The sequence below is a fragment of the Macrobrachium rosenbergii genome, chromosome 19 (assembly GCF_040412425.1).
Source record: "Macrobrachium rosenbergii isolate ZJJX-2024 chromosome 19, ASM4041242v1, whole genome shotgun sequence".
NCBI lineage: Eukaryota > Metazoa > Arthropoda > Malacostraca > Decapoda > Palaemonidae > Macrobrachium > Macrobrachium rosenbergii.
The window spans coordinates 29,074,653-29,087,752 of NC_089759.1; the positions used below are offsets into that span (position 1 = coordinate 29,074,653).

The 13,100-nt window shown below is 35.1% G+C and overlaps 1 protein-coding gene across 29 annotated transcripts in view; it reads left to right on the forward strand.

Annotated features, from left to right (window-relative positions):
* Ptpmeg (protein tyrosine phosphatase Meg) overlaps positions 1-13,100 on the forward strand; it is a 445,326-nt gene that overhangs the window by 206,826 nt on the left and 225,400 nt on the right. For 15 of the 29 annotated variants that reach the window (XM_067121403.1, XM_067121414.1, XM_067121395.1 and 12 more), the window contains one exon: positions 12,497-12,563. In XM_067121403.1, coding sequence (XP_066977504.1) covers positions 12,497-12,563 — 67 coding nt within the window. Of the gene's footprint in view, positions 1-1,430; positions 1,455-12,496; positions 12,564-13,100 lie in introns of all 29 variants that reach the window. The other 14 variants (XM_067121392.1, XM_067121390.1, XM_067121409.1 and 11 more) reach the window with 1 other exon arrangement.

Genomic DNA, 13,100 nt, shown 5'->3' on the forward strand with positions numbered 1-13,100 from the left:
CAGCGTTCCTTCGGCCTCTGGCTGCAACCCCTTTCATTCCTTATACTGTACCTCCATTCATTTTCTCTTTCTTCCATCTTACTTTCCACTCTCCCCTAACAGCTGATTCTTTGTGCAACTGCCGGGTTTTCCTCCTGTTACACCTTTCAAAGCTTGTTATTTCTGTGTCCTTTTCAGTGCTGAATTGACCTCATAGGTCCTAGCGCTTGGCCTTTGGCCTAAATTCTATATTCTTGAAAGATTTACCGGTTTATTGTTCTGTAAAAGAAAACTATTGTGCCGGCGTTGTCTGTCTGTCACTTTTTCTGTCGTCCCTCAGATCTGAAAAACTACTGGGGCTAAAAGGCTGTAAATTGGTATGTTGATCATCCACCCTGCAATCATCAGACATACCAAATTGCAGCCCTGTAGCCTCAGTAGTTTTTATTTTATTTAAAGTTAAAGTTAGCCATAATCGTACTTCTGGCAGCGCTATAGGTAACAACAGCATCAGACCATGGCTGAGTTTCATGGACAGCAGGTAAGAGTTTTATGGGCCGTGGCTGAGTCCACCACCGGACAGAAAACTCGATTGCGCCGAAGAAAGTTCGGCGCATTTTTTCTTGTTTTCTCCTTCCTCGACTTGGTGTATATATGTTTTCGTGACGCAAAGGACCTCTGTGAAATTCCGCCACTCGTCTTTCTTATGCTTTATCTTCCATAAATTTAGACTCATTTCCAATCTCCCTTCTCATAGTTCTTATCCGAGTAGTTCTGGGTCTTCCAACTCTTCTGGTGCCCACAGGAGTCCAGTAATATTCTCCTAAGGGTTGTACGAGTTACTTGTCCAAGCCATGTTCTCCTCCTTTCATCATGATCTCATATATGTATGGAACTTCCGTAATTTCCGATTTCATATCTTTATAATACTCTTTGTATGTATATATATATATTATATATATATATATATATATATATATATATATATATATATATATATATATATATATATATTATGTATATTTTATTTTATAATATATAATATATATATATATATATATATATATATATATATATATATATATATATATATATATATATATATATATATATATATGTATATATACACACGCACTCAATTGATTTATTGCTACGCGCTGGCATTGCGGTGATGATTATGTAAACATAACTGTTCTGTGTAGTTATATATATTATATTTATATATATGCTCCATTTCTTTTTGGATACATACTCATGATGGTATGTATTCAAGTATTCAGTCATCCCTGTATCAGGCTTCTTGTTAAGTGAGTGATCTTATCCAGTTTTAAGATGACTTTCAGCAGTAGATGATATGTTTTTTGCAATGTAAATTTCATGTTGTTTGTGCCATAACCCCTTTGCATTATGAATGTGATAAGTAATACCTTGTTTTCCCTTCTTTTTTATAGTTGGAGGGAGCCCTAATGAAGAAGGTTAGTTACCCACTAGGCACGGTCTATGTGCTTTCGTGCCTTTGATGTGTTTAAGGTGTTGTAAAATAAAAAATAATATAAAACCTCTGAGTAGTACATCGACGGGCGTTCTGTGGTTACCTCAGGCGCTAAAGACCCCAGAAGTGACCACCCCTACTTGACTTTGAATGTTCGGTCCTTCAAACAACCCCCAAGCCCACCCCTCCCGAAAAAAAGTCATTCAAAACCGTTCAGTGCACAGATAACGGAGTTTTTTTTTGTAAGGTTTAAAAACTGTTACAACTGTTCATTTGCTAAAATAGGAATTCATTAAGTTGAGGTGTTTTACATTTTGTCTTCCGTCTTCCATTATATCATTAAAAATTATGGAGGAAAAAGCATTACCAGCAGATAAGTAAATGATAAGTAATGATAAAAGAATTTTTTTTCCACGGTACGAAGTTGGGGAAATGTTTTATCGTGGAAGAAAAACATCCTCAGATTTTTTTTTTTATGAAATTCAGATTACTAAGAACACGACTTCCAACACAATTTAGTTGCTTGAAAAACATATCCTCATTAGATTTTATAATGAAATCCTGATGCTTCAGAACAGTTGTTCTTTTGTTGAGAACGGTTTCATGGGAAAGCGTTCCTCTGTATTTACATTAAGTATGGTTATTATTCACAAAAGGAAAATTTTGCTCTCTGGAGGTAGTGAAAACTGTTCCTTTTATTGAGTAACTGAAATTTAGAAATGCATATTCTTTGATGAGAAAACTTTCATTTTTAAAAAGTTCATAAAATGGCTGATATTGCATGGTAATAAACAGTATGTTGGTTGATTGCATATATGTAAATAGCTTATTTGTTCAGATGTCCTCAGTTGTCAACTGGTTTTTTCGCTAATATTTAAATCTGTACATAGCTTTTCACTAGGATAAGTATTTTTTGAGGTGATAATTATGCATTCTGTCAAGTATTTTTGATTAGCAACGTATTATATACTGGACTTGTAATATATTTCGTGAGTGTCCTAGAATAGTGATTATGACAATTGTCTCAATAAGAAGAGGGTCAGTTTACGATTCTTTCGTGTGGGCGGAGCAATACTTGTCATGTTTCCCTTAATACTCCAGTGCGGCTTGGTTGACTTAGGCATTGAGGAAAGTACATGGTAGTGAGCCGACAGCAGTGAATCTCAGCAGAGTTGGTGATGGGTATAGGGCTAGCGACCTCATCCCAAAATATTGCTTTAAAACTTGAAATGTAACATCAATAAATACATATAATTAGATATATATGTAGACATATATATATAGTATATATATATATATATATATATATATATATATATATATATATATATATATATATATATATATATATATATATATATATGTATGTATGTATGTGTAAAATTGAATGCTCTCTTGATGTATGTCATGTACTGGTTTATAGTACAATAATATATATATATATATAATATATATATATATATATATATATATATATATATATATATGGTTTATATATATATACAGTATATATATATATATATATATATATATATATATATATATATATATATATATATATATATATTTATATATATACGTATATATGTGTGTGTGCGTGTGTGTACAGTTCAGCTATACATACATATACAGTTCAGTAATAATTATAGATTCCCGTCAGAGAGTTATGCTTGTTGTAATCCAGTGTAAAAACCATAAAATTTGGTTTGGATCAGGTGTTGATCAACGTGGATGGTCTGCTCTGGAATTATATAGATATCGTGTTTAATTTATTATTATAAGGGAGCGTCTTCATACTTCTGGTAAATCAGTTGGTCTTATTCGAATAGAATCGTCCACCACAGTCGAAGTTTTTTCCTGATAGCTGCCATCTGGGACGTCTTCTATCAATTTGAGTTTATTTCAAGGTTCAGTGACAAGAGTTGGTGTAATATACACCATGGGGGTGGGGGAGAAACCCGAAAATCTTGTTCATTTTTAATTTTCGTAAAAGTATGTTGGGCTACTTTCTCCCAAACTCTGCGCGTTTTATCGTTTTCTTTTTTTTGGGATAGGATTTCTTCAAGATGAGCAGAAATGTGTTCAGTGCTATTTCCAAGGGCTTTTGATAGTGTTGACAATTTTCAATGTTCTTAAAGATTGCTTTAATGTTTTATCTTTATTTTGGAGTTGCTTCCTGACAAACTGTATTCATGCAAGCAACAATTGTGCTTTAATGTTTATCTTTATTTTGGAGTTAACTTATGATTAGTTTTATCAAGAATAAACTATAGAGGGAATAGGAGTTCAAACGCGTTCAAATCAGCCTTACTGCTGCCTTTGACTACAGTATGTTAACTACAAGGCTCTTAACATATTCCTTTGGAGAGGTTGTTGCTGATGGTGCTCTTGATCCTTGGTATATCTCAAAGATTATAAGAGGGGAATGTTATAGACTACAGTTATTTATGGGTTTGACTCATGACGTGATTGATTGCCTTTAAAATACGACAAGACTGCATGTAGACGAAGCAATTCTTGTACAGCGTGTTATCGGTTTGGTCGGACTGGACTGAGGCAAACCATGACCAGAAATTTGCGGATTTGCTGTACTTAGGAGGCATAGTACTTATCGGTAATTCAGTATAATACTTTATAACATTGGCTTCAAGTGTCCATTTCAGCGTCATAAAAAGCTAGATATAAAGCATGAGGGCGTCGGTGATGGTGTTGAGACCTTGGTTTCCAGCTTCTTATAATTTCTTCTGTCGCGTTTGAAGTAGGTTTCTCATTTTTTCGTGTCCCTGTACGGTGGCACTCTCACAGCCGTGATCATGGCAGGTCTGTTGATCGCCACAGGATACCTTGCTGCTATATATATATATATATATATATATATATATATATATATATATATATATATATATATATATATATATATATATATATATATATATATACATATATTTATGTACACGTATGCATATGTATATAAATGTATGTATATACTGTATAGGTATGTATAATGTATATATATGATATATATTCATACATTATATATATATATATATATAAATATATATATAGCAGTGTGTATCCAAAGTATTCATAGTTACATTTTTTCCTATGTATACTCGATAGTCTGCGAGTAACAAACTTCATGTTAAGCTTGCTGTCGACCAGCTTGGGGCCAGCCTCTCTCACCAGTGGCCCCGATATGAGCATGCAGAATTGAGGGACCTTTGTTCGAGCTTCAGGAAGACAAACAATCTCCCTATTTTTCTTGGGATGTTCAGTAATATATTCATATATATAAGAATATGTTTATCATTAGTTTATATGTCCTCTGCCAGTGTATACACATTTTGAATGTTGCCACTTAGTGTTTTTTAGAATCATTTAGTCATCGCCACCGCATTGCAGGACAATGATTACGGATGTATTAAGTCAAGAGATGGAAGATTATTCATTCATGGGGTTTGACATTACCAGTGTATCCATAGGCTAGAAATTTCAAGCTTTGGGATGTAGGTACCTTACATTCTGCTTTGTGAGTAGGACTATTGATGCAGGAGGATGGCCCGGACGTATTTTCCCGAGATGTAACCGAATACCGAGACCCTTTCCCTGAAAAAAGCCGGGCGCCATATCTTAAAAACTAACCATAGAATTGACCTCACCCAAACCACTCTAGAGGTATTAATCTAACCTAAACGAACCCAACTTAACCTAACCTAAAACCTAACCTAAACTAGGGGCATGGAAAAAAAAAAAACCAGGGCTGGTGCAATACTAGCATGCTTCTCAGGAATCTGCGGCAACTGGATTGTGGTTCGGGACCTTCCCTGAAAAAAGCGGGACGCCATATCTTAAAAACTAACCACAGAATCTTCTTGAAAATAATCTCCATATGTTTACCACGCCCAAAATAATGATGGATTATATAACTTAACCCCACCCAACCTGACCTAACCTAACCTAGAGGCATGGCAAAAAAAAAAAAAAAAAACCGAGGCGCCCACTCGTCTGGCCGAACTATAATACAGTTGGGGAATATGCGGCCCGCGAATGTAACTGAACGACAGCAGATCGATGTTACAGAAAAACGTCAATTCATTTTGTGTATTATTATTATTATTATTATTATTATTATTATTATTATTATTGTAGTATTAGTAGTAATAGTAGTAGTAGTAGTAGTAGTAGTAGTAGTAGTAGTAGTCGTAGTAAGACGAAACCATTTTGGGTCTAGATAAAGTTAAAAAGCTGGACAGCAAAGGAGGAAGGAAACAAAAGAAAAGTAAAGGTAAAAAGTCATGCAGCTGGGAGCTCAAGGGACGCTTGTCACACCGCAAAGAACCCCCAGTAAATGCCCCCACCCAGCCAGCTATCCATGTATCAATTTTACCTCTTTTGTTTCGGCAAATAAAAAGAGCCCTTTGTAAATTGTTCCTATTCATAACTTCCTTTGGAAAACGGTTTCTTTTGAAGGCATATTATAATTTTAGACGAAACGTATTGACGTTCATTAAAGAATACATTCCGGAAAGAATACATCGCCGTTGGAAAGTTACTGACCCCAACTTTCTTTTTGGTGTAACTCTTTGGGGTGAGGTACTTCATTCGTTCAGAAACTTCTTATGGAAATCCCTCTGCCCTTTCAATAAGAAGCGAGAAGAAAGAATACTGCTCTTCTCACGCCAAAAATGTGTCCCCGGGAAGTTACGTAAGTTGTAAGAGGTTCTCAGACAAACTTGAAACCCGCGTAAGAACTTTCTGAGCCTTTCTCTGTGTTTGAATCACCCAGCGATGGTCCATTTTCGTTTGGTTTTTCGAAATGTGTCCAATAGAAACTGTACATCTTGCATTCTTTTTCTCATGCTAAGTTCTCAGTGCATACATGAGTATTCAGCTCAGGTGCATACGTGTTGATTTTTTATTCAGTGTGTATTGTTATTCGTTCTAATTTTATCTGGTTTAAATACACTGTGGTTAGTAATTGCTCCGGCTTTTAGGTTGGCATTCGTGTCGCTATAGATGTCAGTATATTTAGGGCGAAATAAAGTTGAAATGTTTTCTGCTAGAGTGAATGGAGTGAATGAAGTTACTAACCCGACCTTAAAGTTAGTTAATAAAACATTTGACGAAATCCAATTTAAATAAGTATATTTAGAGCGAAATAAAGTTGAAATGTTTTCTGCTAGAGTGAATGAAGTGAATGAGGTTAATAATCCGACCTTAAAGTTAGTTAATAAAACATTTGACGAAATCCAATTTAAATAAGAAGCGTTGATTCAAAAATTTTTGAATTTGAGGAATAATCTTGATTTATCAGAAATTGATGTATAAATACCTTTATATCCTTTCACAGGGGTAGAAAATATATATATATATATTTTGGATTTAGAAACTTTTAAATCCATTAATATTTCACTCACTTTTTCTTGCTGTTTAAAGAGAGATTTATACGTCATTTGGAACTTCTTGTCATTTAAAAGATAGTGTATACTTTTCTTAGAATTTCCAGCTCAACCACCCCTTCCGGTTTTGGAAATACAATTAATTTTATTTAGAATCTCTCGTCGAAGCCTCCCCACCCAACCTCCGCGCAGCTTGAGCAATTCTTTTGTTCTGAACAAGGAGTTTTGTACTTTGGAAATTATTTTATTTCTTGTAAGGCTCCTTTCCACAGGCCTCTGAAAAAAAAAGTCTTTGCTCTAAGCAATAAATTTTGTGTTTTAGAAACAAAATTGATTTTGTTTGGCGTTGCTCGTTACGCCCACTCCCGCAAGGCTTGAGTAATGCTTTTGTGTTGAGCAAGAAACTTTTCATTTTGGAATGGCCAAACCTCCCACCCACTCCATCACAGAGCGTGAATAATGCTTTTGTTTGTTCGGCGCTTTTCCACAGTCCCCTTAGGTGCCACTTATGTGTATTTAATGGAGCTGCCTCGTTGTAAGTGTACCGGCTGCGTTCTGAGCCCAGCGAAGACCATTATTAATTCACCCCCATTTTGAATAGTTAGCCGTTGACAAAAGTGACCAGAGGGAATGGCATTGCGCCAACATCCTCCAGCAAGTGTACAGTTTGACATGCAGTCATCGCAGTATTTAATTTTTGAGTCTAGGACAATGCGACGTACGTAAACTGAGATGAATTTTTCATGACTCTTCTCGAATTTCAAAGGTTTCTCTGGAAATGAAACCTAGCAGTACTTGAATAATAAATGGAGAAGTTAAGAGTCCAGTTGCGTCCGTTGTATATATGAGACTTTCAGTCGAAAAACATGCCAAAGTATTTTTAATTTATTTTTCGGAGGTTTTATCCTTGTACATCACAGATCCGTCTTCAGTATTTTGAAAATGCCACTTGGCATGTTTCTCGACTGAAAAGCTCATATATTGAATTATTATGAATAAGCTCAGTATATTTGACACATTCGATCCCAAAGAAAAAATACTCTGGGCCATAGCGTGGTCAGAGGAAAGTTGTTCTTCGCATAACCCTTGCAAAAATTGTACTTGGTAGTATTAATTTGGTTCTTGTGGGCGCCAGAAGAACTGGAAGACCCAGACCTACTTTGATGAAAACTTTGGAAAAGGAGGCTGGAGATAAGTGGAAGATAAAGCGCAGGCGGAATTTCACACGGGGCCTTTGGGTCACACGACGTTGGAGACGATGTTTATGATGACCCCCGTAGGGGGTTAGTGCCGTCAGTGCACCTCATGCAGTGCACTGTAGGCATTACTGAAGGTTCTTTGCGGTGTTCCTTCGGCCCCTAGATGCAAACCCTTTCATTCTTTTTACTGCACCTCCTTTCATAGTCGTTCTTCCATCTTACCTTTCCACCCTCTTCTAACAGTTGTTTCTTTGTGCAGCTGCGACGTTTTCCTCCTGTTACACCTTTGTAACCATTTGCTCTTAGTTTTCTTTCAGCGCTGAATGACCTCACAGGTCCTATCGCTTGGCTTTCGGCCTAAATTTTATATTTATTCTATTCGATGTTGATGACTGGCTTCCATCATCTCTGTTAACATGTTTCTGAATTTTGCTAATTATTAAAAAGGTAGGACCGGATAAATTCTTACCCAATTTACAGCGGAATGATAAAAGCATTGAGCTTGCTTTCCCTGACCAGTTTTTCATTTCATTTTTTTTTTCTTAGCCTCGGTTAATATCCTGTGGTAGATGGGAAGTTTTTCATTTTCTTTTCCATTTTTGGATGATTAGGTTTTCAGTGGCAAGTATATTCACGAATCTAAAATCAAGAGGTTAATATTTATACATATATATATATATATATATATATATATATATATATATGTGTGTGTGTGTGTGTGTGTGTGTGTGTGTGTGTGTGTGTGTGTGTGTGTGTGTGTGTGTGTGTGTGTGTGCGTTTGTGTGTGTGTGTATAAATGTACGTTTTCAAATATGAAGCCCCAAGCAGTCCAGTAAACCAGAATTAACTATACCTTTGGAGTAATTGATGCCAATTCGGAATTACACATCAAAAGCGCGCTTGCAATCATCGCTGACAAGTATGGTTAATTAGATGTCAATGGGCTTTTTCTTTATATGTGGAACACATTTATACACAAACGTGAAATATGAATATATATATATATATATATATATATATATATATATATATATATATATATATATATATATATATATATATATCGTGAATAATTGATATGCAAAATTTTATTTTCTTCTGAATAGCGATCATACAGTGGGAAGAAGGTTCCCTAGTGTGCGATAAGAGGCTGGTTAAAATGAAATATTGGAGAACTGGTGATATCCACAGGGCTTCAGCGTAGCGTACTCGCCTATTTAGAATATGAATGGCTCCTTTTATTAAGGGAAAACACAGAAAAGCATTTCTCGTATGTCACGCGGACTTTGCCATATTTTATTTTATATTCCCTGCGTTTATTCTCGTTCCTTATTATTAGTATTATTATTATTATTATTATTATTATTATTATTATTAATATTATTAATATTATTATTATTATTATTATTATTATTATTATTATTTATTATTATTATTATTATTATTATTATTAATATTATTAATATTATTATTATTATTATTATTATTATTATTATTATTATTATTATTATTATTATTATTATTATTATTATTATGCAAATTGAAAATAATCAGTGTTGCCACCACTGATGCATTAGTTATTGCTGTCCGGTTGAAGCTCATTAATATACAGGGTGTCTCCTTGCCATGGGGATGTATGTATCAATATTGGATTATTTTACTGGATATAGATACTCAGGTGTTAGAAATGGCAGTTTATAATGTTGTTGATGATTGTGTGTCTGTAGTGCTTATTTTGCTTTTTGCAGCAATTACATTTTAAGTTTATTCGAGAGACTGTTGTGAGAAATGCTAGGCTCCATTCTTGTGGAGTTGGTGTTTTATCAATCTGAAACTCTTCCCTTGTAAAAATTATGGCTATTCCTTTATTCGGGGGAAATCTGGCTATACGAGCGTAGGTCATTAGACAGTCTACCTGTCAGTTAGAGGAAAGGGACAGGATACAGAGGCCAGTGCCTTTGACACGAAAAATGTAAATGGAGTCATTAAAGCTGTCAGCTGCTTCGATCCCTTTTCGAGAATCTGACTCAGTTCTGATAAATTTTAGCGAATTCCTCCGAACACGACGCTGTTATTGGATTTCTGTGAATCTGCTGAATATCGTTAAGGCCGTGTCATTTAACTGCTCTCTCTCTCTCTCTCTCTCTCTCTCTCTCTCTCTCTCTCTCAAATCTCTGTGTCCCTAGTGGTACAATAGTAGCGCTAAAGACTTACGACCGAGGTCGTAAGTCTTTTGAATCCCGCATCGGGGGAGGAAATGAACGGTATAGGCCTGGTTCTTTAAAAATATATTGAGTGAATTAAATACCTAGTCGTTGGTAGCTGGGGCAGGAGAGAGAGAGAGAGAGAGAATCTTAAGAGTGGTTTAGATACTTGGGATGCTGATTACTTCATCGAGATCCATCCGTTTAGATGGTGCAGATTTTGGCATAGCATTGAACACTTGTGTTTAGTTTCTCTCTCTCTCTCTCTCTCTCTCTCTCTCTCTCTCTCTCTCTCTCTCTCTCTCTCTCTTAACCCTAGCTGGGATCACACAGTCGTCTGACAACCGGGTACATAACTCATTGCTTAGGTCAACCGAGGTACGTTGAATTGTTAGGGAACGCGGCCGTCTGTATCCTGTACAAGTGTACAAGTCTGTACGAGTCATCCAGTTGTGAGCTAGGTGCGCGACCACCCAAGCCGCAAGGCCATGGAGAGAGAGAGAGAGAGAGAGAGAGAGAGAGAGAGAGAGAGCAGTAATTTGTATTGTTTCAAAATGTTTATCATCGTATAATTAAAAACGAATGGGCTTCCATGAGGCAATATTCATCCCTTCGGGCTGAAATCAAACATCATTCATCAGATATTGCTCTCTCTCTCTCTCTCTCTCTCTCTCTCTCTCTCTCTCTCTCTCTCTCTCTCTCTCTCTCTCTCTCTCTCTCTCTCTCTCTGATAACTTAATATATTAACAAAATTGATGTTGTTCTTCCTGCTGTATGGTTTCCTGCCATCTACTTTTTATCCATTCCTTATTAGCCTCTTCTAGCTGTCCAGCTTCTTGAACTTCACCTTGCTCGAGTATTTAAGCTATCAGTCAGAACTAACCCTTCTGCCGAACACTTTGGGAGACTGCAGTTGAACTCAGTCTTCGTGTAAAGAATCTTTCTAGTAATAATGATAGATAATAATAATAATAATCATCATCATCATCATCGTCAGTATCGACTGATGACGTTTATAAGTTTTCGGAGTCGGGAAATGCTGGAGCAGGACAGCTTAATTTAACTCGTATATCAAAAGAAGCGAAAAGAAATGGAAGTGGTGCTCTGTTGAAAAAGAGAGGTTTTTCTTGTTGGTTCGTATTTTTCAGAATTTGCTCTGGTTCTTCACGGAAAAATCTGGGAATCATCATTCTAGTATCTAGAAGTAGAAATAATGTTTTAGAATTTGTCTTTCGCTCAAGTGATTTTCCGTGTATGCGAGAGATGTTTCGTAACAAAGAGTGAGGATAGTCTTAAGATTTTAAGGGGTACACTCTCTCTCTCTCTCTCTCTCTCTCTCTCTCTCTCTCTCTCTCTCTCTCTCTCTCTCTCTCTCTCTCTCTCTCTCATACAAGCATATACATGCATATCTATCTATCTATCTACCTATCTATATATATATATGTATATATATATATATATATATATATATATACATATATATATATATATATATATATATATATATATATATATATATATATATATATATATATATATATATATATATATATATATATATATTGTAAATGAGTGTGTATAAACAATTACATTTTTTAGAATTCTCTCTCTCTCTCTCTCTCTCTCTCTCTCTCTGGTGTTTGTGTGCCAGTGAGTGTTTCGTAACAAGACGCTGGGTGCATATTTAGAAGGATTCGCTCTCGAGGGGCATTCAGACTTGCAACAAAACCGGTGATCAAGTGTTTGTCATAATACTTCTGGACCACCCTCCTCATACTGGAGAACTCTGACATCGGATCGCAGTGGCGAAATGTATTTAAAATCGACATCATACTTTGCTCGTAGTAAAACTTTGATAATGGATCTATACCCTTTTCAATAACCAGTGTCTCTCTCTCAGACATGTTCACGTGGGTCAGTGTAACTGGCATTTAAGTGAGAGAATTAAACTCTGAACTGATGTGCGCAAGAATTTTCTGTGATTAAAGTGGGGCAAACTGCAGGCAATTGGGTCGGTACAGTAGTACTTTATACATAAATGTATACATTATATATATATATATATATATATATATATATATATATATATATATATATATATATATATATATGTATATATATATATATAATGTGTGTATGTTTGTGTAATTTGAGTGTGTCTTTTACTGGAAAATGAAGCTATATTATTATTATTATTACTATTATTATTATTTTCTTCCACAGAGATGGTTGGATCCTCTGAAGCCAGTCAAGAAGCAACTTCGTATAAGGACCAAAAGTTTAGGAACATGTGAGTATCTTATGTTTTCCTAATCAGAAGGGAAATGTGCACGTTAAGATACATTTGGTCATTTAGTGCAGTTGCTATCAGCAAAAAAAAAAAAAAATAGATATAATGGAAACCTGCTTTACGAAGATTATCCTCTATAACTGCTGTATGTATATATATATATATATATATATATATATATATATATATATATATATATATATATATATATATATATATATATATAATGTGTGTGTAATATTTGTATAGTGTTTATATTTAAATATAAGGTTATTTACATACATGCACTTACCAAAACATAAAACACATTACACATTTATGTATGAGAGAGAGAGAGAGAGAGAGAGAGAGAGAGAGAGAGAGAGAGAGAGAGAGAGAGAGAGAGGAGCCTTATTAAGTTTTTCATTTGCCATGTATCTTTGGGGTGCTGCCATCATCCCTCGACAAGTAATACATACAATACGTTACTGATATTATCCGGATGAAGTTGCGAAAGAGTTGGAGCAAAAATTGTATTTTACTTTGAGTTGGTGATGA